The sequence below is a fragment of the Trichoderma harzianum genome (assembly GCF_003025095.1).
Source record: "Trichoderma harzianum CBS 226.95 unplaced genomic scaffold M431scaffold_12, whole genome shotgun sequence".
Classification (NCBI taxonomy): domain Eukaryota; kingdom Fungi; phylum Ascomycota; class Sordariomycetes; order Hypocreales; family Hypocreaceae; genus Trichoderma; species Trichoderma harzianum.
In genome coordinates, this window is record NW_020209260.1 from 16,527 (window position 1) to 43,228 (window position 26,702).

The window sequence follows — 26,702 nt, forward strand, 5'->3', positions numbered from 1 at the left end:
ATACTAAGTAATATTAAATACTAAGTTATTATTATATTTATAATATAATTACTTTATTAAGTTAATAAATAAAAAATAACCTAAGATTTATAAAATTTATAATTTTAATAAAAAAAAACTTAAAATATTAAAAAAAATAATTAAATAAATAACTAAAGAAAAATTATATTTAAGTATTTACTTTATTTATAAAATACTTTATAATATTTATATTAAAAAAATAAAAAATTATAATTAATTATTAATTATTAATAATTTAATAATATTATTATTAAAAATTAAACTTTATTATTTTTAATTTTTTAAATTAAAAATAAATTAAAAATAAATTAATAATTCTATAATAATTTATAATTTTTAACTTAAAAAGTTTATAACTTTATTTAAATTAAAAAAATAAATAAATAAAAAATAATATTTAAAATATATTATAAATTATTTAAGTATTTAATTATACTTTTTAAACTTATTAATATATTAATTATATTTTAAAAAATAATTAATAAAGTTCTTAAGGAATATATTAATAACTTTATTATTATATATTTTAATAATATATTAATTTAGTTAAATACTTTTAAAGAATATTAATAATATATATATTAAATCTTAGAAATATTATAAAATATAAATTTATTAATAAAATTAAAAAAATATTAGTTCTATATATAAAAAGTTAACTTTTTAAAATATATTATTTTACTAAAATAAATTTAAATAAACTTTACTAAAGTAATAATTATTAAAAAATATTTTTGTTTTTAAAAATAATTAAAGAAATATAAAACTTCCTTAAATTAATTAATTATTATTAATAATTTATTTAAAACTATAGTAAAACTATTATATTATTTATAAATATTAAAAAAAAACCTTAATAATAAAACTAAGAAAAATTAATTAATTAAGTATATAAAAAAAATCTTAAAGGTTTTTAAAGTATTTAAAAAAGTTATTATTAATATATTAATATTATAAATATATAATCTTAAAAAACTAATTATTAAAACTAATACTTTAAATTATATAATTAAAAAAGTTTTTAATTAATAAAATAATAAAAAAGTATTATAAATTAATAATTATTAATATTTTTTTATAATTAAAAATAAAATTAATAATAATAATAATATTATTATTATATTAAATAATTATTAATTTCTAAAGCTAAATTATATTTAATACTTTTACTAACTAAATTATATAATAGAAAAACCCTTTATAAAAAACCTATATTTACTATTAAAATAAAAACCTTTATATTATATTTTTACTTTTATAATAATTTATATTTTATTATAATTTATATTTATAATAATTTAATATTATTATATTTTTTAACCTTTTATAAAAAGTTATTAATTAATTAAATAAATATTATTAATTTATTTATAGTTACTATAAGTTATATTTATACTTAGTATTTTTATAATAGCCTTTTCTTATAAAAAAAACTTATTAATTTATTTTTCTAAAGTTACTTTAAGTAATATTATTATATTATAATAAGGTAATTAATAAGGATATATAATATTTTTACTATAGATATATAACCTTATAAATATATCATTTTTCTCCTTTTATAATTAATTAAAAAAAATATCTTTATAAGTACTTTTTAATATAGGTAGTAAGGCTAGTTACTTTAATATTAACTTTTATACTTAAGTATAAAACTTTAAAAATTATATACTATAGTAGCTTATAACCCCTTTTTAATTTATAAATTAAATAAGCTTAAGCTTTTATTTTAATATATAAATTAAATAAATTTTAGTTATTATTTTAATTTATAAATTAAAAAAGCTAGTTTATTATTATTTATAATCTTTAGTTTTTAATAAACTTTTACTAGTTTTTTATTTTTTATATATTAGGCTATATTTTTTAATTACTTAAATAAATATTTATTATTTTTTTAAATTTAAGTATTTTACTTAGCTAATATTTTTATAACTTTTTTAAAAATAATTAAGTAAAGTTCTTTTATTTTATATATTTTACTTAATAGCTTTTTTTATAAATATAAATTTATTTTAATTATTAATTAATTAATTATATTTTTATAAACTTTACTATAATTATAATTAATTCAAAGTTTAATTAGCTAGTTTATAAAATACTTAGTTACTTTTTAAAGTTAAATATATTAAAATAGATTTTTTAATATTCTTTAGCTTTTTTTATAAAATAATAGTAATTTTAAAATTAAAGATTTATTAATATAAATTTTTAAAGGTTATTTTTTATAGTAGTTAATATAAGTAGATATTTTACTTTATAAAGCTAGTTTTAAAACCTAGCTTTTTATAAACTTTATAATAATAAAAAATCTTAAGTTTAAAAAAAATTATATAATATTTATTATAGTTAATTAAATAAAGTAAAAAAGGGGTTTTAATATTAAATATAAATTTATATATTATATAATATTATTTATTAATAAGCTTAAGCTTTTTTAATAATATTATTTATAATAATTTACTTAAGTATTTTTTAATAAACCTTAGGTATTAATAGTTAATAAAAACCTAATTATTTATATAAGTATTTTTAAAGTTATATTTTTAATTATATATTATATTTTATATTACCTTAATAAATTAGTAAAAGTAAACTATATTATTTAAAAAGTAATTTTTTATATTATTATTACTTACTTTAATACTTAAAGTTATATAAATACTAAAGTTATAATAGTAGTAAATAAAATAATATATTTATTAAGTTTTTATTAATAAATATATTTTATATAAGTAATTTAAAATTATTTATTAATTATTAAATTTTAAATAAAAATATATTTAAGCTTATTTATACTTTTATTTTATTTTAGTAAATAAAAAATATTTTTATATAAAAAAAACTTTTTAGTAAATATAAAAAATATTTTTATTAATTATTATATTAAGTAATTATTTATTAATAATAATAAACTTAATTTATAGTTTTATAAAGGTTTTTTTACTATTATTATTACTAAAATTACTATTATTTTTTTATATTTTTATTTACTTTTACTTAGCTTTAAATAGTATATTTTAATTAATATAATATATATAAAACTATTATTATATTATAAAGAATTAATTATTAAAGGTAGTTTTTATAATATTTTTAAAATTAATAATAATTACCTTAAGTTCTTTAATAAAATATTATTTAAGGAGTTAATATATATTTTTTATAAAAAACTAAAACTCTTTTTTTTTTTTTATTAATTAAACCTTATATAGTATTATATATTAAACTAAGGTATATTTAGCTAATAGTTTTTTAAAAAAAAGCTTATATTAATTAATATTATAAATATTATTAAAGTTTATAATTTTTGAAAATTACTTTTATATTTATAAATAGTAAAAAAAAGTTTATATAAGGTTAATTAGCTAATTTAGCTTATTATTTATTTATTTTATAAAGTATAAGATCTTTTTTTTATTAAATAACTTAATTAGTATAATAGTAAAAGTATAATTATTAAACTTTTTATAATTTATTTATACTTAAGTATTATAAATATCCCTTTATATAAATATAATATTAAAGTACTTTTATTTTATAATAGTATAAATATTTTATACTTAAATATTTACTTAATAATTAATTAACTTAATTATTACTTTTACTAATATTATAAATTATTAATATAATAAATATATTAATATAATAAAATTATATTTATAATTATACTAATTATATTTTAAATTATTATAATACCTAAGGAATTATTTACTTTTTTTTAAAGCTTTAGTAATAATTATTTACTTATATTTATACTTTTATAATTTCATACTTCAAGACTAATATTATATAAAGCTTAAAGTTACCTAAATTAATTATACTAAATAAAAAATTATATTTATTATTTTTTATAAAAATATATATTTTATTAAGTAATACTAAATTTATTTTCCTTTATAAAAGTATTTACTATATTATATAAAGCTTTAGTTAATAAAACTAAGTTATTAAAAATAAGTAAATTTAAAATTATTTTAAAAGTTAGTAATATAAATTATTAAATAAAAAATAAACTTATATTAATTAATATTAATAATACCTAAAGTAATTATATATATAATAAATATAATAGTAAATATAGTAAAAAGAAATTATATATTTTTAAACTTAAGGGTAATTAACTTTATTTATTTTATTATATTTATATATATTTATATAATTAAGTAAAGTTAATAATAAGCTTATAGTTATTATTAATAATATTATAAATAATATTTAAAATAAACTTAAAATTAACTTTTATTAATAATTAATTAAAAAAAAACTATAACTATAGCTTAAGAAAAAGAAAAGTAAATATATTAAGCTTTAGGCTTAATATAAGTACTTTTATTTACTACCTTTATAATTATTTATAAAAAAAGCTATTATAAAAATATATATTATAATTAAAGTAAAAGTTTTAGAAAAGTTTATAAATATTTTATAAATTATAAAAAAGTAATAAAGTTAAAAACTATTATAAATATATAATAAAAAGATTATTAAATATATTATAATTATTAAATTTATAAAATTAATTAATATTTAAAATTAAATTATTAATAAAAGTTAATTATTTATAAAAAAATTATAATATTAAAGATTAATAAGTTTAATATAATTACTTCTAAGGCTTATTTTAATAACTTAGTTTTATAATTTATTATATTATCCTTAGGTATAATTAATATTTTAAAAATAGCTTTTATAATTTTATTTTTTATTATAATTAATTACTAAAACTTAGGCTATATTATTATTTAGCTTATTTAAAGCTAATATATAAAGGTTTAGTTATTATAATAAAGGTAATAATATAGTTAATAAAAGAAAAGCTATTATAAGCTTTTTTAATTTATAAATTAAAAAAATAGTAATACTATTTTAATTTATAAAGTAAGAAGTTAAATATATTAATATATCTTTTTAATTTATAAATAAAAAAGGTAATAGTAATAAAGTATTAGTATTTAAAGTAAAAGTAGTAGAATATTATTTAAGTTAATAATTTTTTTTTAATTAATTATAAAAGGAAAAAAGTTATATATTTATAAGGTTATATATCTATAATAAAAATATTATATATTTTTATTAATTACTTAAAAAATATAATATATTATAATTTATTAAGGGTTATATAATATTAATAATTTAGTTTTCCTTAGGTTTTAAAATAAATATAAACTTTTTATTATTTTTTTTTTAAATTTAATAATATTTATATATATATATATATTTTTTTTATAATTATAATATTTAATATTTTTATATTATACTTTAATAATACTAAGGTTTATAAATTTTAATTTATTATTATTATATATTATAAAGTTTTTTTTTTTCTTTAATTAATATTATTACTAAAGTAAAAATATTTTAAAAATATTTTTTAAAAATTCCTTTTTTATTTATATTTTTAATATTATTAAAATTATTATTTATTAATATAAATAGTTTTTTTTATAAATTTATTAAAAATATTAAGTTTTTTATTGTTTAAATTTTTTTTTTAATATTTAAATTGAATCTTTAGTAATAAAATATATATTATATTTTATTATTTAGGTTATTTTTAATAACTAAGTATATAAAAGTAATAATATATTTTATACAAGGTTTTTTTTTATTTAATTTAAAAAAATATATTTTTAGCTTTTTTAATTTTATTAAATTTTTTATATAATTTTTTAAGTTATTATTTAAATATAATATAGTTTATAAATAAGTTAATTATATATTATTTTTTAAAAGTTTTAATTTATTTATAATCTTTAAAATAAAATTTAAATTAAGTTTTAATAATTTTAACTAAATAACTTCCTATAATTTATAATATTATTAACTATAGTTAAAAAATAATTAAAGTAATTTCTTATATTAATAAAAAACTTCTAAATTTACTTAAGATTTCCTTTAAACTTATTTAATAATATTAATTTAATAATTTTTTGAAGTTTTTATTATTATATTATAAAGGCTAAGTTTACTATAGAATTTACTATTAATTATTAATTTTAAAGTATTATTATAATAGTTATTTAAGTAGTAATTATTTAATATAATTAATTTATAAGTTTTTTAAATATTAAAAAGTATTATTTAATTTTTTATATATTAGCTAGTAACTAAGGGATTATTTTAATATTTTTAATAGTTTTTTTAAAGTTATTTTATATTTTAATATTATTATTTATATAATTACTTTAAGTTTTACTTTTATAATTAATATTATTATTTAAGATTTAAAAGCTTATAAATTATTAAGTCCTTAGTATTTTATTACTTATAGATTTAAGGTAATTATTTAAATAAAAGTTATTATTATATAATAAACTAGGTTTTATAAATACTATAAGTTAGTTATTTTTAAAAAATAAATCTTGAAGTAGTTTTATAATTTATATTAGTAAAGTAATTAAGTTAATAAATAAATAAATTTATTATTAATTATAAAGTAAAGTATTTAAATATTTAATTTAATTACTATAATAATAATTAGTTATTTAAGTATTTTAATAAATAATATAAAGTAAATTTATATATTTAGTTAATTAAGTTAAATTATTATTAAATAGTAATAATTTATTCTTAATTAATTAGTTAGTATAATATTTATCTAAGATTAGTTACCCTATAGGTCTATTTTTATAACTATAAGAGTTAGGTTATAATAATACTTTAATATTTTTAATAAAAAATCTTAATAAATTTTATAATAAAATTATTTTAAATTATATATAAAAATATATATATAATTTTATTTTCGTAATTATAAATTATTTTATTAAATATATACTTTATATTTTTTATATAAAATATATTATTAATAATAAATTAATTAATAAATTTTTATATTATATTTTTAAATTATATAAAATATTTAAAAAAAATTATATTTAATAAAAGATTTATTTTCATTAATACTTTGTAGTAAACTTTTTATTATTTATTATTATATAAATAATAATTAAGTATTATTGTTTATTTTTAAATAAATAATTAAATTAAATATTAAAATAAAAACCTTAAATATTATTTATAAATATTTTATAATAAGAATTAACTAAATTAATTATATAAATTACTTCTTATAAAATTTATATATAATATAACTAAGTACTTAATAAATAATTATAGCTTAGCTTATTTACTTTTATTATATAATTTAGTAATATTAAAAAATAATAAAATTAAGATTTACTATATAAATAATAATATAATATAATATATTTAAAATATATATAAAATTTATTAATAAATTACTACAATATTATAAAAATTTAGTAATATATATTATAAATAATATAATAATAAATAATAAAAAAATACTTTAATATTAAAAATTAAGTTTTAATATTTACTATATATTTATAATTATAATATTTAAGTTATAAGTTAATAAAAAAATATATAAAACTTTACTAAATTAAAAATATTATTAATAATAGTAATATTATATATAAGTTATATTTACTATTATTAATTAAAATATATTTAGTTTTTAATATTATTAATTTAAAAAAATATAAAAATTATAATAATATACTTTAGGAATTAATAAATAATCTTTTTATAATAAAAAAATATATATAATTAAAGAAATCCTTAATTATAAAAAAAAAAACCTAAATTTATAATATTAAATAGAAAATTTAATTTAATAAATATAATAAATAATAAAAAAAGTTAGATTTTATTTAAAAAATTATAATTAATAAATATAAATTTTTTTTTAAAAAATTAAAAGAAAAAAGTAAATAATTTTTTAAAATTTATTATTTACTTTTTTTTTATTTACTTTTTATAATAAACTAGCTTTTTACTAAATAAAATATTATTTTTATAAAAAAAAATTAAGTTAAAATTATTATAAAACTTAAATATTAATTTTAGTTTTTTAATAATTAAAAAGTAATTTATAAATTTTTTTTTTAATTATAAAGTAATAATTTATTTAAAAATTCTATTATAAATATTAAAAGTTTTAAATTACTTATAATAGTAACTATATAATAGCTTTATTTTAGCTAAATATTAATTAATTATTAATATTATTATTTTCTTTAGCTTTTTTAAAAAATTTTATAAAGTCTTTTTTTTAAATAACTTTTAAATAAAAATTAATTATTTTATAACTAAAAATATTTAACTTAGTAAAAGCTTTTTTATTAATATAAGAAAGCTATTAACTAATTAATAATTAATTATTAATTAAAAATTAATAAAAACTTATATTATATTTAATTATAAAAACTTTTATAATAATAAATAATAAATTAATAATATTAATATTAATTTATAAAATATTATAAAATTTAATTTTATTAAATTAAAGGTTTTTAATTATATTTTTACTAATATTATACTTGATAATAATATTTTTTTATATTAAATATTTAACTTTATAAATAATAACTTATATTTTTTTTAAAAATAAACTTATTAACTAATTAATAATTAAAAACTAATAAAAAATTAACTATTTATATTATAATCTTTTTAAATTGAATTATAAATTTACTTAATTATAATTAAAAAATTAATAAATATTTTAAAATAACTTTTATTATTTAGCTTATAGTAAATCTATTTTTTTAAATTATTTATTAAGTAATTTATTAATAAGTTTTTATTAATAAATTAATTAATTATATATATTTTTATTATTATTATAAATAATTAAAAATATAGTTTACTTAATTTTAAATTTAATAAGAAAATTAATATAATATTTTAAATAGTATTAATAAAAAATTTAATAGTTAAATATTTATTAAAAATTAATTAAAAATTAATAATTTATAAAATTATATTTTCTTTAATTATAATAAATATAATAATAATATTTAATAATAGTATTTTATGAATTAATTAATAGCTTAAATATAACTAGCTTATTAATTATTAAATATTATAAAATTTTACTTTTAAGTTAAAAATATATAAAAAAAAAATTTAAAATTCTTTTTATAATTAAAAGAAAGTAAAATTATAATTAATTTAATACTTTAGTAATTAATAAAAAAATAAAAATAAAAAAAAACTTTTACTTAATAATTAATTATTAAATTACTTTTAATTTATTTTTATATTATAATTTTAAAGTACTATAATTACTAAATAATAATTTATATTAAAAAAAATATAAAAAACCTATTTTAAAAAAAAGTAATAATTTATTTTTAATTTACTTTTTATTTATTTTACTAAATTTATAAGAAAAATACTAAATAAACTAAAATTAAGAAAATACTAAGTAATTATATAAGTAATTTATATTAAAGTATTATAATAAAAAAAAGTAAATATATATATAATATTATTTATTTTTTATATATTTTTAATTATATTTTTATTTATTATAAAAATATCTTTAATTTAAAATATATTATTTTAAATAATAAAATAAATTTATAATATAATTATTATAATTATATTTTAAATAATAATACTAAAGGTAAAATATAATTAAATAAAAATTAATATATAAAAAGTAAATTAATAAAAAGAAATTTACTAAAATAGTAAAAGTAATATTTAAAAAAGTTTTATAATATATTTTTCTATAGATTATTTATAAATATTTAATTTTATTATAATAAAATAATTAATAAAATAAAATTATTTAAAAAAATTATAATATTAAATTTAAAATAAAAATATAAATTACTTATATTAATAATATATAATTATTTTAAAATTAAATAAGTATATTAATATAATATTAATTAATATTTTTATAATAATAATATTTTAAACTATTATTTAACTTTTTATTAATAAATAAAAAGTATTTTAAAATAAAAAATATATACTTTATATATTATAATAATTATTTAATAAAAGTTAACTTATTTTTTAATAATTAAAATAATATATAATATTTATAAAAATAAGCTTTATAAATTAATTAACTAAATTATATTTAAAAAAACATATAAAAAAACCTATTTAAAAATACCTAAAAAAAGTTAAGTAATTAAAGTAAATATAATTATTATAAAAAGTAAAAGTAGTTAATTTTAAATATAAATACTTTATTATAAAAGTATTTATATAAAAAAGTAAAAAAAAAAAAAAAAACTAATTTTTAATAAAATATAAAGTAAGAAATTCTCCTTTTTATTATAATTATTATTATTAAATTATATATTTAAATTTATTTTTTTATTTTTAAAACTTAAATTAAATTACTTTATTATTATTTAAATAAAGCTATTATAATTTTTAAATTTAAATATTAAAATCTTTAAAAAAAATTAAATAAATTAATTTATATAAAAAAAAGTATTATAATTGATACTAAGGGTAATATTATAAAAAAAAGTAATATATTAAATACCTAAATACTTTTATTATATAAAAAAGTATTAAAGTTTAAACTATAGCTTTATAATTTAAAAAGTTTATAAAAAAAAAATTTTTTATTTTAAAAAGTTTAAAAATAAATATAATTATCATTAAATACTTAGTTATTAATAAATAATTAAAATATAAATTATTCTTATTTTTAACTTTATTACTCTTTTCTTTATACTTAGTTCTTTAATATTTACTAATATAAACTTAGTATAAGTTTATCCCTTAGGAATCCCTTTTATATTAACTTTATAAAAGCTTAGCTTATTATAATTAATAATATTATAATTATTATTAATTACTAATATTAAGTAAAAAATTAATTTATTAAAAATATTTAAAATATAAAAATTAAGATTAATAAAATTAAATAATATTAATAATTATATTATTTTTAATTTTAAATTTATTAAAAAATAAAAGTATTTTATAAATAATATATTAAAAGTAATAATATAAAGATTATTTTTTTATTAATATTATAATTAATAAAATAATTAATATAATTATTACTTTTTATATTATTAAATTTTATATTTAATTAATATTATTAAGTTAACTAAGGTTAATAAATAATTTATATTAATTTATTTTTTATTAATAAATTAATTTATAATTAATTTAAATATATATTAATTAAGTAATTATAAAGTATTCAAAATATAATATTTAAATTTTTAATAAGTTTTTTAAACTAACTATTTAATAAAAATTAAAAAAAATATTAAATTTAAGTTTTATTATTTAAGTATTATATTTTTGTTATTAAGGTATTACTTTAAGTACCTTAGAAGTTTTTTTAAAAATACCACTTTTTAAAAGTTAAAATTAAATACTTAGAAAATTATAAATAATATTTTAAAAATATAATATAAAGAATTTAGTAATTAAATTAATTATATATATATTTTTTTCTTTTTTTTCTTTTATATATTATATAAAGCTATATAAAGAAATTTTAGTATTTTTAAACTTAGTTTTTTTTAGTTTATTAATTATAATATTAGGTAATATTTTATATAAATAATATATTTACTATATAAATAATTATAAAAATCTTTATATATTATTTTTTATTATATAATAATAAAGAAAATCTAATTTTAATTATAAATAAGATTTTTAAGTTTATTATTTAATAAAAATAAAATATAAAAAGAAATATTAAAGTTTATTATATAAATTCTTTATTTCTTTTCTTAAATTATTTTTACGTATTTTTTTACTATTTTTAAAAGCCTTTTGAAAATTAAGGAGATTTTAAAGTTAATAAACTTACTTTCTAAATTAAGGGAAGTAATACCCTAATAGTAAAAATATAATACCCAAACAGTAATACTTTTAAATTTTACTATATAAAGAATATAAATATTCCTTTACTTTATCTTTATATATTTTTTTACTATTCTTAAAACTTTATTAAAAACCAAGGGTATTTTTAACTTAGTAGGACCTCTTTCCTAATTAGGTTAGATACAGCCTGAATAGCAATACTCTAATATTAGCATTATATTTTATTTTAATTCTACTTTATGAAGTTCTGGCGGTGCCAATACAACATCATGAACCTTTGCCTTTTTCTCTCCTCTTCGCTTTTTCAATTCTAGCCAAGGGTCTTCCTCTACTATTCTTTTCCTCTTACCCCCCTTCCTCTTTTTCGTATGGCTATTCTCGTTTTCAAAGGCAGCTGAAGTAAGAATGCCGGCGGCATCATCTTCGAGGTCGCGTTCTGCTATGCGCTCTAGCTCCTCCTCCCTCTTTTCTTGTATCTTCGATTCCTCTGCCCTCCACTGATCGTAGAGTTTGTGCATTTTGCGCTCTTTGCGAGTGCGATACACTTTCAATCCTAATGCGTCTTTGCCCTCTGCATTCGTGCTGGTTTTCTTCGCAAGCCCTGATACCGGTAGAGCCGCATCAACCCGGCTGGCAAAGGCCCCTAAATTTTCGCCGGGACGAATTTGAAGTTTCTCGTTCGTTACATCGGTAGCCTTCGTAGTCGTTTTGTCGAGTTGACCATCATCCAAGCCTGATCTAATTTTCTCCCCCCCTGCCACAGCCATAATTCTCTTGAATGCTCGCGGTGTGTCATTGCCTCTTAATGAGCTTCTAGCACGCTTCTTTGTGACTCGCTCTCCAGGACTTAATGCAGCTTTTCGTTTGTTTACTGGAAGAGACCGCGCTTTCTCTGTAGGGGCGAGATCGAATCTAACTCCAAGATTAGCCAGTGAAATTTACTCATTATACGCTTGCAAACGAACTCTGCTTCAAATTCGCCCTTTTTTGACTTGTGTTTGTGAGGCATGGTTGTTGACTTGTGGTTGTTGAAAGGAAAATTCTAATAGTAAAAATATGTCCTGCGAATATCGTTCATAGCCTGGCTTGCCTAGTAAAAAAATAAAATCATTCACTAGTGGCATTATTAGCTGTCTAGCTGGGGAAAAAAATATATGTTATTATGCTTCTTTTAGTATAGTAGTGGATAGTGTTATTTTAATACCAATAATTATTATATTTATAATTATATATAATGTTGCATTATATAATACCAGGTAACTGAGCGAAGCGTAATGAGCGGAGTACGTACTTGGCTTGGTATGCCATGCCAAACCTATTGGCGGCCTTGAGCTCACTCAGCACCTACTCGTACTAAATTATCTTCAGCCCTCATAGTTGTTCGCCGGCGCTAACAGCCATTGCTATTTCGCGCCTCTTTCCCTTTGCAACACCATCATCCTCAGCCTCAGTGCAGTCCTCTCCAGACCTATTTCTATCTTGTTCAGCTGCGCCAGAGCCAACAACAAATCTCTCTCCTCGACTATTCTCATCTCTCTCCCTTGTTTGCCTCCCTTATCTTCTCCCATTCAAAGAGCGCTTATGGAACTCGCCCCCTCGCCCAAATCCCTGCCTGAAACAGCCGCCAAGCTAAGGGTCAACACCACACTTCTTCGATAACTTTCCGCCAAACATTTTTCTTTCGATATCCCATCATTTGTCATCCAGCAGTCTTCGAGGCACTACTATCGCGGTCCGACTCTTGATTTGTCCCCCTGCCGCAGCTTCATTATTGCCAACGAACGATCACGCGATCTTAGCCTTACGCAGTCAACAGGACCGTGTCAAATCGGGCTGTGGCAAAGGGAAGCCTGTGTCCATCGAATCGCGCATCATCACCGCCTGCTCGACGAAATTTATCTCACCACACCGACAAGCTTTACAACGACATATTAAACCTAACGCCTGTGGTCCATCGCAATATTCGCACTTGTAGTTGACCATAGCCTGTTCAACTGTGCCTTGCATTTGCTCACCCATTATGAGAGAGGTCAATTTCAGCATCCCCAACGTCAACAAGGCGTCAGTGGGGATTACTACAGCCTTATACGATCGCCGAGCACTCGACTGCACTTCCACTTTACCTCTTATCAACTCACTCAATCATCTTGCCTATCTCACAACATCTTCAGCACGTATTCGCGATATTCTGACCGTTGATGGAGGAATTGAACGTTTGGTGTGTATTCTTAAGCAAGGACGAAATGGAGATATGATGAGCATCTGGAAGTGGAACCTCGCCTTTCAATGTGTTGTCAACATCGGCGTCCGAGGAACAGAGAATGTGCGGACTCGGGTGGTGGAGGCAGACATGGTCCCTGTCATAGCCACGATCCTTGATAACTATATCAAAGTCATAGAACGATGTCGCGAAAAGGCCGATGAACTAAAACAAAAACAGTCTCATGACCATCATCACCGGCACAGGAATCATGACCACCGGCACTCATCTAAAGCTTCTCCTTCATCCCACACCGGCCGTTCCACAATTCACGATGGAGAACCACGAAATGCTACACGACGGGAATCTTCATCAACTCCTGATGCGTCAGAGGCTCTGGCTGGACCATCCGTCACTTCAGTCGGGCAGGGTGTTAATGATGCAACCTCAGCATCTTATTCACATATTTATACCAATATTGACGCAAATCACCTGCCCCCTAGCTCTCATGCGACGGATGTGCCATATGCCGCCACAACGCGGCAAGACACCCACACTCCAGCTCCAGGGCCCCCGATGGCGGATAACCATGATGGATTCGCGCGAGTTTTGCGTGATGTAGACCGCTTAACATCCATATCTACTTTTGGAGCTACTGGCCTGATGACTCAACCAATGTCACCAACAACTCCAGTTCCCTTACTTCAGCTGCGACCACCGACAGTGCGATCTGCAACAAATTTGGATGTCACAGTCGGTCGGTCGCGAAGGCGGCCGTCAATCAGACATCAGAATTCAACAGCTGAATCCGACGATTTCAATGGCGATAGTATGCCCTCTGACGAGGCTCCAGAGACGGAAATCACGGGGGCTGCGGAGATACAGTCCGCTGTGGGAATCCAAGATATCACAATGGATGACAACGAGGCTATCCTAACAGGAGACTCACTCGACCTGACTAATCCTACTGCGTCCGAGGCCCACCAAGATGCCGAGACTTTCAACATTGCTCACCGTTCAAATCTCGATGGGAGCATCAGAGATGATATAACACATACCCCAGTTGCTCCAGTTGGCCTTTCTCCAAGCCGTCCAACCTTAGTCGCTACGCCGCACCCGCCAACTCCGAGTTCTGCCATCCCCCGATATTTGCTTGATCGACACCTCATACCGCATCCACAATTACTATCCGCAATGCCACGCGAAGAAGATGTGCTCATGTCCCTGCAGTTATTGGCGTACGTCTCTAAGTATTGCTGTTTGCGTACATACTTTCAGAAAAGCCATATTGTACCAACCCTTGCAATTGCCAAGGATCTCTTTGCTCTAGATACAGAAGAAGCAGGTGGAGACGAGGAAGTAGCTTCCTCTTCTGCTGACAACGAGACCGACATAGAGGACGAATACTTGCTCGAGGATGACTTCAACTTATTTCCTTTGGTCGAAAAGTTTACTGTTAGGTACCACAGCACGGACATGCAATACTGGGCAGGGGTGGTGATGCGCAACCTATGTCGAAAAGATGACACGCGGGGAGGAATTCGACAGTGCGCATACTATCAATGTGGCAAATGGGAGGAATTCACCCGTCAGTTCGCCAAATGCCGCCGCTGCCGTCGAACAAAGTACTGCAGTAAGGACTGCCAAAAGAGCGCCTGGGCTTTTCATCGTCATTGGTGTGTAGCTGCAACGCAGTGACGACTTTTCGCGTTAAAATGAGCAACTCATCAGTTTCATCGAATTACGGCTTTTTTGGTCAGAGATCTTCATTGGAAAATTGCGAATTCATTACATTATAAAGCGTTTCATTACCGCATAGCATTTCTTCTCGATACCACTGGTTTTTATGGCGTATTAGGTTTTTAATCATGGTGCATGAGTCGTTCCTCTGGTATCGACCTAGCCGTTCAGCTTGGTTCTTTGCCCTCTCCGAGGCTCTCGCGTTACAAAGTCTATACGTTTCATCACGTATGCTCTTTCTCGCGACCATCGTCCTCGGGCACTGGGCAACTACACTGGAATATACGATATATATGCCTGCATACTTACTTATTGTTGCAAGGGCATCAGATGAAAGTCGGGGTCTTCATTGGGTTATTTGTCAATACATCATCCATCTTTGCATCAATTTAGAATACATTTATAAACCAATCGAACAACCAGCATAGCTTGGTACGGTGCAACATGAGCAGTGACGCTATCCATACCTTTACTCGTAGGTTTCTATACTCCTAAGATATAACCTCCAAGTAATGTACATGAAAATGTCATGTAATGTTTCTTTTGAGCCTATTTCCGAAAACATCCACCATGCAACCTGCTGTATCGTTTATGGGTCATAGCACAGAGGTAGAATACTGAGAGACTGGGAACTTTGTCGCGTAGACTCCCTTTTTGATTTACTATTGAAGGCAGAATAGACAAATGTGATATGGAGACCTATGCTCTGCCATGAACAGCAGGTAGGACTTAAAGTTAACTAGCGTGTTAAGCAATATTAATGAGGTCTGAGGCCGATCAACTCCAGGATTGTTGTATTGAGTAAGCATGGCAAAAATAAAGACACTGTATCCACGACCGAACGCACTCCATCAACCAGCCATTGAACCTTTCGGCAAATGGTATGTCAATCAAGGGTGCTTTGCCAGTTTATTTGGAGGCGGCAGCCTTTCTCCTGCTTTTGCCGGGCCGTGATGACTTGGCCTTCATTTTCTTCACATTAAACCTGGAGAGATCACCGGAGCTCATGGCGTCTCCAGATTTTGCATGGCGTTTCTTCCCCCCAAATCCATATTTTTCGTTCTTCTTTTGACGTTTGCCATTCACGGGGCGAGCTCCTGATTGCTGTCGACCAGACCCAGAGCGCTGTGAATGTTTGGCGATTTCGTTGTCCACGCTAACATCAAAGATATCGGCTTCCTTTGTGCCGACATCAGAGCTGTGCTCCTGACGTTCTGTAAAGCGATTCCGGTCAGCAAACTAGCGTATATGGGATACAGATTGAAATATTGTACTCACTTCTTTTGAGTGTTTTAATTTTATCGAGCACCTCACGCTTAGCTTTTTGTCGCTCCTGGAGCTTAGATACCTGTACTTGTTTGCCAAACTTCTTCAAGTCACGAAGTTTGCGAGCTTCAGCTGCCGCCTTCTTAGCGGACGCTTCTTCGACCAACTTCGCCTTGATCTTCTCCATGTGGGCATCCTCCTTGACCATTTCAGCGAAATAGTCCTTTGGTCGAGAAAACGGCACTCCTTCACTGATTAGCCGAGATCGGCCCACGCGTACAGCTTCCAGGCATTGGGAGTAGAAAGCAAGTTCTCGTTGCAGATCATCCGATACGTCGGGTATCGACTCGGTAGTTTGTGCGGATGAGACGACAGACTGGTGGGTGGCGAATGGAACAGTCTTGTCTGTTGGCATGGATATTCTATCGAGCGCCGCGAGGAGAGCAGCCGTGTTGTTAATTGTCAGTCTTGTATGGGGGACAATGTCTTCTTTTTCGTCTTCTTCAAGATCTTCGAGGTCGGAGACAGGGATTTCTTCCTCAACCTCCTCCTCATCTTCATCCTCCTCTTGCTCTACTGCCGCTGGTTTGGACTTCTGTTGGCCAGCTGCTGCTTTTCGTGGCAATCTCTTTTCAAGCTCAATTGAAGATTCAGAAGTGTCGCTCTCATAGATAGCATCGAGGTTCATCTGCGATTGTGTTAGAAGGGGGGTGTGAAAGATGTTGGGCAGAGGATAATTCCAACTTTTTCTTGGTCTTCCTCCACTTCATTATCCGAGGCGCCCTCATCTTCGTCTTCTCGGTCTTTGCTGCCAGCTTTCAGAGCCTTTCTCTTCGCCGTTTCCTTTGCTTTCTTTTGTTGCTTTAGTTTGGCGAAGTCGACTCCTTTTTCAGCGGCCAATGCCGACCGCAGCTTGCTTCTCGTCACCATTTTGAATTCCTTCTGCCGGAGTGATGCACTGCGTTGTGGTGGTGTTTTTTTGCTGTCTATGTGTGTCTTGCAGACAAGCCAGGCCTAGACTTTTGGAAAAATCTCCATATTCTGCCGTTCTAAGCATTTTTTTTCTCCACCGCCTTCAAAGGCGGTGAGGTGCCCTTGGCACATCAAGCAGGTACCTAAGAATAAGTGGGGTAGACGAGCCACGGCGGAGTGGCAGCGGCACCGAAAACCAAAAGTACTTGGGTACCTCTGCGTATCTGGAATCCACATCCAGTTCGTGGTATCATAAAGCATCACGATGAGGAACTAGTAGAAAGAGCAAGCAGAGTTGAGGATGCAGCCCATTGAAGAAGAGAAGGAGGAAGTTTGAATAAATGAACCGGAAATAAAAATATCTCGCCCAATGGCATTCGTACATCTGCCACATACTTCACTGGACAGAGAAGACCACTTGTTTGTCCTGATCCACTGGGTGCTGATGTTTCTACCCTATAATTCAAATGTTCAATGGATTTTGATAACCCGTTTCCTTGCTTTGATCACTGTTGTAGTGATGTGCATCCATTAAGTCTATCCAAGGTATAAATAACACCGTCTAAATAACAATTGAAAAAAAATCCGAGTATGCGCCGGGGAGAACAAAAAAACACCACATGGACTCAATCGCCACTGATTTTTGCATGTCGGAAATACTTCATCCCCACCCAAGCAACAACAACCCATACCCAAGCCATGACGCACGTCAAAGTGATAAGCGCAGGATAGTAGCCCACAATTGGTAGAGTAGGGTCATCTTCAAGCTCAGGCGGTGCATATGGCGTCTTACCTACATCCCATGCCCAGCTCCAGACGTCAAAGCAAGAGCCCATTCCCATAACAAAGACAAACCAAGTTACCGTCAGAACTACCCAGCCCCACCATTCAGTCTCGGAATAGTCCCAGCCTACACCTGGTTGAGGCAGAGTTGAGGCGGAATAGGAGAGCGGGGATTTGGCCTTTTGTCGACGTTCAGTTGCCGTACGTCCAGCATAGTAAGATTCGGATCCCGAGGACAGGGGGAGGCTAGATCGAAGCGACTGAGAAGCATGAGCCCCTAGCTGGATTATGTCTTCCTCATCGGTTGTGAAATTGTACATGTCCGCCTGTCTCTCGCTCCCGCCCATTCCGGCATCGAAACAGGCTGAAGGAGCTGGCGAACCAATAAGATTGAGATTGGGCTGGCAAGGATATTCATTTGTCGGGGATGAGATAGGGGAGATGTTGAGGCCAAGAGCGTTGTGCACCGTGCTTCCAGAACCAGAGGCAGGACCAAAGCGAGTAGATTCAGAAATGGGCGCGTCAGCTATCGCGTCAGTTTCGATGGCCAGCGGCCAATCTCTCCTGTCACGCTGAGCGCCTCGTCCCAGCAGCGCAACTTTCCTGAGCGATCCTCTGCGGCGCCGAGTCTTCTGCTGCTGCACGGCTGCCACCATCGCCCGCACATGGACGGTGGAAGCCTCTGCCTCATCCCTCTGAGCCGCTTCCTGGTCGGCGGATGCGCTCATTGTGTTGGGATTAGAGGATTCGCCATGGCGAGAATGGACTGACAATGCCCGAGGCTCGATGCGCCGACTCTCTAGCGCAATGTTGGGCAGCGCGGATGAATTTGCATAGCTGTCCATAGGGGCTTGCGGTCCCCTTGTGGGTAAACTGTGCGCTGTTGCAACTAGATCTTAAAATACTCCGTAATATGGATTCAATGGGATGGTGGCGGGTGGGGGTGAGGTTTATCCCACCAGGCCAGGCCAGACAGAGCCGAGTCCCCTTTTTGCCAGTTGGCTGGGGACGTGAGCTGTACCTGACGGGAGAGATGGAGTCGCAGGGGACCTTAATCAACAAGCCGGAGATGCCCTTGTACCCTGTAAATTATCAACATTCCCTACTAACATGAATAGAGTACCTATGTATAGAATAATCTTTGATCGAGAGAGACCGGAGGAGGTGAATACTTGTGGTGCACTTGGATGCTCACAAGCTCTACTTTACTGTGCTTGGCGCTAAGTGGTGGGTGGTGTCAAGTACGCGCGAATCGTTTTAGACGCAGAAACACACTAAAACCCCGTCAAGTGCACGTTAACTAACAAGCGGGCAGTGCGAAGAGGCATAAACCAACGTTTGGAAAGGCTGGATCTCACAGCTCTTTGGCCACAGGATGCGTCCTAGTCGACGCTCTAGCCAGATAAATCCATGCAAGTGACCGCTTGAGCTCCTACCAGCCCACTGAGGTGGCATTACCTATATAGGAAGAGGCACCAATTTAACCCCCTGACCCTCGTTGTTGCGGCACTGTGCTGGAGGTGTGCTGTCCCTTGCTAGCATTCTGTCGACATCTTGTGTTATCCCCTAATCTTCAAGAGAAGTGGACAACACTCTCACCGCCGCATTTCTTGCGAAGGCACTCATTTCTACCCATTTGCATTCTCATCGTTACAACAGACTCGGCGTCGACTTGCCCATGAATGTCTTTCGTTCATTGTCAGCCCGTCTAGTTTTTTTTAATCACTTTCTATTCTTTTGTGTCTTACTCTTCCCAGCTCTAGTTTCCCGCCTGACCTAGCTCCTCCATGGCAGCGACCTACGATGTCGGCACGAGAGCGTGGCAGCCTGATGCAGCCGAGGGCTGGGTAGCCTCAGAGCTCATCAGCAAGACAGTCGAAGGCACAAAGACAAAGCTAGTCTTCCAGCTCGAGAATGGCGAGGTATGTGCATTATATTTCTACAATATACAATATAGCATACCCTTGGGTAGCTGAGGGAGGGGTAGATGCTAACAACTGGCTATCTAGACTAGGACCGTTGATGTCTCAACGGAAATCTTGCAGAGCGGCGGCTCTGACCCTTCACTGCCGCCGCTCATGAACCCGACTATCCTGGAAGCCAGTGATGACCTCACTAACCTGTCGCATCTTAACGAGCCGGCCGGTATGTAGTCCCTCGAACCCCTCCTCTCCCAATACCCGACCTCTGCTTACAAGGGTGGGCGAACAGTGTTGCAGGCGATTCGATTGCGCTACCTACAAAAGGAAATCTATACCTACAGTGGTATCGTCTTGATAGCAACAAACCCGTTTGCTCGAGTCGACTCTCTCTATGTCCCGGGCATGGTGCAGGTGTACGCGGGGAAGCAGCGTGCAACCCAAGCACCCCACTTGTTTGCAATCGCTGAGGAAGCCTTCATGTATGTCGAGGCCCCTACTTGCGAATTGAACCCGTTGCTAACTGGCTGGTCTTCTCTAGGGACATGGTCCGTGATGGCAAAAACCAAACTGTCGTCGTTTCTGGCGAGTCCGGTGCTGGCAAGACCGTCAGCGCCAAGTATATTATGCGTTACTTCGCTACAAGAGAGTCTCCAGACAACCCTGGTGCTCGCAAGCGAGGAACAGAGCAGATGAGCGAGACGGAGGAACAAATTCTGGCCACCAACCCCATCATGGAAGCGTTTGGTAACGCCAAGACCACCCGAAATGACAACTCATCACGATTCGGTAAATACATTGAAATCATGTTTGACGACCAGAGAAACATTATCGGTGCTAAGATTCGCACCTATCTGTTGGAGCGATCACGTCTCGTATTCCAGCCCCTCAAGGAGCGAAACTACCACATCTTCTACCAGTTGGTTGCAGGCGCCTCAGATGAAGAGCGGGAGGCACTGAGCATTCTTCCAATTGAGCAGTTCGAGTATTTGAACCAGGGAAACTGCCCAACCATTGATGGCGTGGACGACAAGGCTGAATTTGATGCTACAAAGAAATCTCTGTCCACCATTGGCGTATCCGAATCCCAGCAGTCTGATATCTTCAAGCTGCTGGCTGGTTTGCTTCACCTGGGCAATGTCAAAATCACTGCTTCACGAAATGACAGTGTACTTGCTCCAAACGAGCCGTCGCTAGAGCTAGCCTGTGGCATACTTGGCGTCGATGCCGCCGAATTTGCCAAGTGGATCGTAAAGAAGCAGCTCGTAACCCGAGGTGAAAAGATTACATCCAACTTGAGCCAAGCACAGGCTATCGTTGTGCGCGATTCCGTCGCCAAGTTCATTTATTCGAGTTTATTCGATTGGTTGGTTGAGATCATCAACCTCAGTCTTGCGACAGAAGAAGTCCTTAGCCGCGTCACCTCCTTTATCGGTGTACTAGATATTTACGGCTTTGAGCATTTTGCCAAGAACTCATTCGAGCAGTTCTGCATCAACTATGCCAACGAAAAGCTTCAACAAGAGTTTAACCAGCATGTATTCAAGCTTGAACAGGAGGAGTATCTGCGGGAGCAGATCGATTGGACTTTCATCGACTTTTCAGACAACCAGCCCTGTATTGATTTGATTGAAGGCAAGATGGGCATTCTCTCTCTTTTGGACGAAGAGTCTCGTCTTCCCATGGGATCAGATGACCAATTTGTTACCAAGCTCCACCACAATTTCGCAACCGAGAAAAAGCAGCCCTTCTTCAAGAAACCCAGATTTGGCAAGTCGGCCTTTACCGTGTGCCACTATGCCGTTGATGTTACGTATGAATCCGAGGGATTCATCGAGAAGAACCGAGATACCGTGCCGGATGAGCACATGGCAGTCTTGCGCGCCTCGAGCAACTCCTTCCTTAAACAAGTTTTGGATGCTGCATCGGCTGTTCGAGAAAAGGACGTCGCATCGGCTTCGTCAAATGCCGTCAAGCCTGCTGGTGGCAGGAAGATTGGCGTGGCCGTAAACAGGAAACCAACTCTGGGAGGAATCTTCCGATCATCTTTGATAGAGTTGATGAACACCATAAACAACACAGATGTGCACTACATCAGATGCATCAAGCCCAACGAAGCCAAAGAAGCTTGGCAATTTGAAGGACCAATGGTTCTCAGTCAGCTTCGTGCTTGTGGTGTGCTCGAGACTGTTCGTATCAGTACAGCTGGATACCCGACTCGTTGGACTTATGAGGAATTTGCTCTGCGATACTACATGCTTGTCCACTCTAGTCAATTAACCTCTGAAATTCGGCAAATGGCTGATGCTATTTTGACCAAAGCGTTGGGCACCAGCACTGGAAAGGGTCTCGACAAATACCAGCTCGGATTGACCAAGATCTTTTTCCGCGCCGGCATGCTCGCTTTCCTGGAAAATCTACGTACAAACCGCCTCAACGAATGTGCTATCCTCATCCAGAAGAATCTGAGGGCCAAGTATTATCGCCGTCGTTACCTGGAGGCTCGCGAGTCCATTGTTCAGACCCAGGCAGCTATTCGCGCATATATAGCAAGAAAGAAGGCTCTGGAGTTGAGGACCATCCGCGCTGCAACAACCATTCAGCGAGTTTGGCGTGGATACAAGCAGCGCAAGGAGTTCCTACGAATCCGAAAGAACTTGGTTCTGTTCGAGTCAGTCGCCAAGGGCTACCTTCGTAGGAAGAACATTATGGAGACGAGAGTTGGTAATGCTGCGCTCGTCATCCAAAGGGTATGGAGACAACGCACGCAACTTCGCACCTGGAGACAATACCGCAAGAAGGTGATCTTGATTCAAAGCCTTTGGCGTGGACGGAGCGCTCGCAAAGAGTACAAGAAGATGCGAGAAGAGGCCCGCGACCTGAAGCAGATTTCGTATAAGTTGGAGAACAAAGTTGTCGAATTGACCCAAAACCTAGGATCCGTCAAGGAGAAGAACAAGAACTTAATTTCGCAAGTAGAAAGCTACGAGGGCCAGCTCAAATCCTGGAAGAATCGCCACAACGCACTCGAGGCCAGAACAAAGGAATTACAAACGGAGGCCAACCAAGCAGGTATTGCAGTTGCCCGCCTCCAAGCCATGGAAGACGAAATGAAGAAGCTCCAGCAAGCATTCGACGAGTCGACTATGAATATCAAGCGTATGCAGGAAGAAGAACGCGAGCTCAGGGAATCACTTCGCCTAACCAGTTCTGAGCTAGAGACAACCAAAGAAACCAACTTGGAGCGCGAGAGAGATAACATGAGCCTTCGACAGGAACTGGATGCACTTCGGGATGCTCTGGAGCTGGCCAAGCGCACCGGAACGCTCAATGGCGATATCACTAATGGTGTTAGCAATGCGCCAGCGGTGGCCAGCGGACTCATCAATCTCGTCTCATCTAAGAAACCGAAGCGCCGAAGTGCCGGAGCGGAGCCCCGTGAGCTGGATCGCCTGAGCGGAACTTACAATCCTAGACCGGTATCTATGGCTGTCACAAGCACTCTTCATCGCCAAAACCTGTCAGGATCGACCTTCATTCCTGGGGTCGACAACATTGAAATGGAGCTCGAAAGCCTCCTTGCCGATGAGGATGGCCTCAATGAAGAGGTTACCATGGGTCTTATCCGCAACCTAAAGATACCATCACCAAACACAAACCCTCCCCCCTCTGATAAGGAAGTTCTGTTCCCGTCCTATCTCATTAACTTGGTGACGTCCGAAATGTGGAACAATGGATTCGTAAAGGAATCAGAGCGGTTCCTTGCCAATGTCATGCAATCGATTCAGCAAGAGGTCATGCAGCACGATGGCGATGAGGCCATTAACCCTGGCGCATTCTGGCTATCAAACGTCCATGAAATGCTATCCTTTGTCTTCCTGGCTGAAGATTGGTACCAGACACAAAAGACGGATAACTACGAGTATGACCGTCTTCTTGAAATTGTCAAGCACGATCTAGAAAGTCTCGAGTTCAACATTTACCACACCTGGATGAAGGTTCTGAAGAAGAAGCTGCAAAAGATGATTATTCCCGCCATCATAGAATCACAATCGCTACCAGGTTTCATTACTAATGAGAGTAACCGGTTCCTGGGCAAACTATTACAGTCAAATTCTGCGCCGGCGTATAGCATGGACAACCTCCTTAGTCTGCTGAATAGCGTTTTCCGGGCCATGAAGGCGTATTACTTGGAAGATTCAATCATTACTCAAACCATTACGGAGCTGCTCCATCTTGTTGGCGTAACAGCCTTTAATGATTTGCTTATGCGCCGCAACTTCCTGTCGTGGAAGCGAGGTCTTCAGATCAACTACAACATCACTCGCATTGAAGAATGGTGTAAGAGCCATGATATGCCAGAAGGCACGCTGCAGCTTGAGCACTTGATGGTATGACACGAAACCTTTGACAAGGATGAGATGAATCAATTTGCTAACCTCTCTGGACTTTTAGCAAGCAACCAAACTACTTCAACTCAAGAAGGCGACACTGAACGATATTGAAATTATCCAAGACATTTGCTGGATGTATGTTTACTCTTTTTCCTGATCGAGTTTGGCCGTTGCATGTTTTGATGCTAATGGAATTTTAGGCTCTCACCAAACCAGATTCAAAAGCTCCTGAACCAATACCTCGTTGCCGACTACGAGCAGCCCATCAATGGAGAGATTATGAAGGCAGTTGCCTCTCGAGTGACGGAGAAGAGTGATGTCTTGCTTCTTCAGGCGGTTGATATGGAAGACAGTGGTCCATATGAAATTGCAGAGCCCCGTGTCATTACAGCTCTCGAAACATATACCCCATCATGTAAGTCCCAAGATGTACGACACTTGCACAGAGAAAAGATGGCTAATGAATATCCAGGGCTACAAACCCCTCGTCTGAAGCGGTTAGCAGAGATAGTCTCAGCACAAGCTATTGCGCAGCAAGAGAAACTTGAGGCAGGCTCAGTCGACGGTTTCGACAGTCACCAGCAACTGGCTGAGGTCGAGGAATCTGAGACGGAGCAGTAAGCGGAATCGTATTTGGTTGTATATCGACGGGTGATGCATCATATTAGATATGGGGCTTGATAAGACGAAGCATCTGCCAAGAGTTCTGGTGTGCGCATTTAGGGAGTGGGCTGTCGAGGGTTGTAAAAAGGTTTCTGTGTTGTGCTGCAGCGCAACATTTACTTGGGCATTTTTTATGTATAGAGCGGAGCGGGTTTAGTTCTCCCTATTTAGGCAATTGCGCGGTGTCCGCTAGTATCAAATGAAAATAATTACGAGTTACAGTGATTCTGGTAGGGAAAAAAAAAAAAAGATTTTTTTAGGGGTTAATCAAGGTGCGCGAAGAGGGTGGAGTTTGGCCGTGCTTTTGGGCAAATGCAAATACACCTTTTTTATCAATCAAGCCTGGCTGGTATCGACTTTCTCAAGCTGCATCCGCTACCAAAAAATAAGTGAGATTTTCATATCCAACACAATGCGCTCATCACCGAATATCATTATTACCGGTACGCCCGGGGTGGGCAAGACAACGCACAGTGAGATCCTCGCAGAGAGGACCGGCTTGCGACATCTTTCAGTGAATCAAGTGGTGAAAGACAAAGAATGTCATGAGGGCTGGAGCGACGAGTATCAGAGCTGGATTGTGGATGAGGACAAGGTAAGCAAAAGGGAGCCTCACAGCTGCTTAAGACGGGCCAGCGCTAATCTCAGTGAAATGAAAAAATTGCAGCTTCTGGATGAGATTGAAGATGATGTCAAGGCAGGGGGCTGTATAATCGATTGGCATGCCTGTGACCTGTTTCCACGCAGCTGGATCGATCTTGTTGTGGTGCTGCGTGTTGATTCCAAGACGCTCTATGATCGTCTGGAGGCCAGGTAAAAAATTTTCTTCTTCCTCACTTTTCTTCCCCTCCCTTTTCCAGGCAGTGCATTGGCCGGCTAACAAAAGATATACAGAAATTACGCAGAGGCCAAGCTTCAGGAGAACATAGATTCTGAGATTATGGAGGTGCTGCTGCAGGAGGCGCGTGAAGCGTTTGATGAGGAAATCGTGGTTGAGCTCACCAGCAACAGCTCGACGGAGATGGAGTCTAACATAGATAGGATTGAGGCCTGGATCAAGCAGTGGAAGACGGACCATGCCGACTGAAGTACGCATTACATCTTTAC

At 30.5% G+C, this 26,702-nt stretch overlaps 6 protein-coding genes across 6 annotated transcripts; 3 read left to right on the forward strand and 3 right to left on the reverse strand.

Annotated features, from left to right (window-relative positions):
• Nucleotides 1-11,825: 11,825 nt before the first annotated feature.
• Nucleotides 11,826-12,830, reverse strand: M431DRAFT_122346 (hypothetical protein). The gene is made up of 2 exons (XM_024912157.1): nt 12,624-12,830; nt 11,826-12,570 (listed from the first exon to the last, which is right to left on the reverse strand). Exons 1-2 carry the CDS (start codon nt 12,665-12,667, stop codon nt 11,880-11,882), a joined length of 735 nt encoding a protein of 244 aa, XP_024770692.1. The 5' UTR covers nt 12,668-12,830; the 3' UTR covers nt 11,826-11,879.
• Nucleotides 12,831-13,678: 848 nt separating this feature from the next.
• M431DRAFT_8295 (hypothetical protein) lies at nt 13,679-15,556 on the forward strand (the record flags this gene model as incomplete). The annotated part of the gene is made up of 1 exon (XM_024923242.1): nt 13,679-15,556. The coding sequence occupies one exon, from the start codon at nt 13,679-13,681 to the stop codon at nt 15,554-15,556; it is 1,878 nt and encodes a 625-aa protein (XP_024770693.1).
• Nucleotides 15,557-16,507: 951 nt separating this feature from the next.
• On the reverse strand, nt 16,508-17,794 carry M431DRAFT_93674 (hypothetical protein; the record flags this gene model as incomplete). Its single annotated transcript, XM_024924500.1, has 3 exons — nt 16,508-16,812; nt 16,877-17,552; nt 17,609-17,794. The coding sequence occupies 3 exons, from the start codon at nt 17,792-17,794 to the stop codon at nt 16,508-16,510; spliced, it is 1,167 nt and encodes a 388-aa protein (XP_024770694.1).
• Nucleotides 17,795-18,183: 389 nt separating this feature from the next.
• M431DRAFT_511131 (hypothetical protein) lies at nt 18,184-19,861 on the reverse strand. Its single transcript, XM_024919598.1, has one exon. It carries the CDS (start codon nt 19,462-19,464, stop codon nt 18,463-18,465), a length of 1,002 nt encoding a protein of 333 aa, XP_024770695.1. The 5' UTR covers nt 19,465-19,861; the 3' UTR covers nt 18,184-18,462.
• A 545-nt stretch (nt 19,862-20,406) lies between these two features.
• On the forward strand, nt 20,407-25,553 carry M431DRAFT_8298 (hypothetical protein; the record flags this gene model as incomplete). The annotated part of the gene is made up of 7 exons (XM_024923246.1): nt 20,407-20,541; nt 20,629-20,764; nt 20,831-21,020; nt 21,080-24,929; nt 24,994-25,067; nt 25,133-25,347; nt 25,405-25,553. 7 exons carry the CDS (start codon nt 20,407-20,409, stop codon nt 25,551-25,553), a joined length of 4,749 nt encoding a protein of 1,582 aa, XP_024770696.1.
• Nucleotides 25,554-25,872: 319 nt separating this feature from the next.
• Nucleotides 25,873-26,682, forward strand: M431DRAFT_522942 (hypothetical protein; the record flags this gene model as incomplete). The annotated part of the gene is made up of 3 exons (XM_024920523.1): nt 25,873-26,190; nt 26,263-26,408; nt 26,490-26,682. The coding sequence occupies exons 1-3, from the start codon at nt 26,008-26,010 to the stop codon at nt 26,680-26,682; spliced, it is 522 nt and encodes a 173-aa protein (XP_024770697.1). The 5' UTR covers nt 25,873-26,007.
• Nucleotides 26,683-26,702: the final 20 nt, after the last annotated feature.

Excerpts from the sequence above, each read along its gene's own strand:
- M431DRAFT_122346 (XM_024912157.1), bottom strand. The coding sequence starts at position 12,667 with ATGCCTCACAAACACAAGTCAAAAAAGGGCGAATTTGAAGCAGA. Across the intron at positions 12,571-12,623 it reads AAGGGCGAATTTGAAGCAGA|ATTCGATCTCGCCCCTACAG; the intron begins GTTCGTTTGCAA and ends TCTTGGAGTTAG.
- M431DRAFT_511131 (XM_024919598.1), bottom strand. The coding sequence starts at position 19,464 with ATGGACAGCTATGCAAATTCATCCGCGCTGCCCAACATTGCGCTAGAG.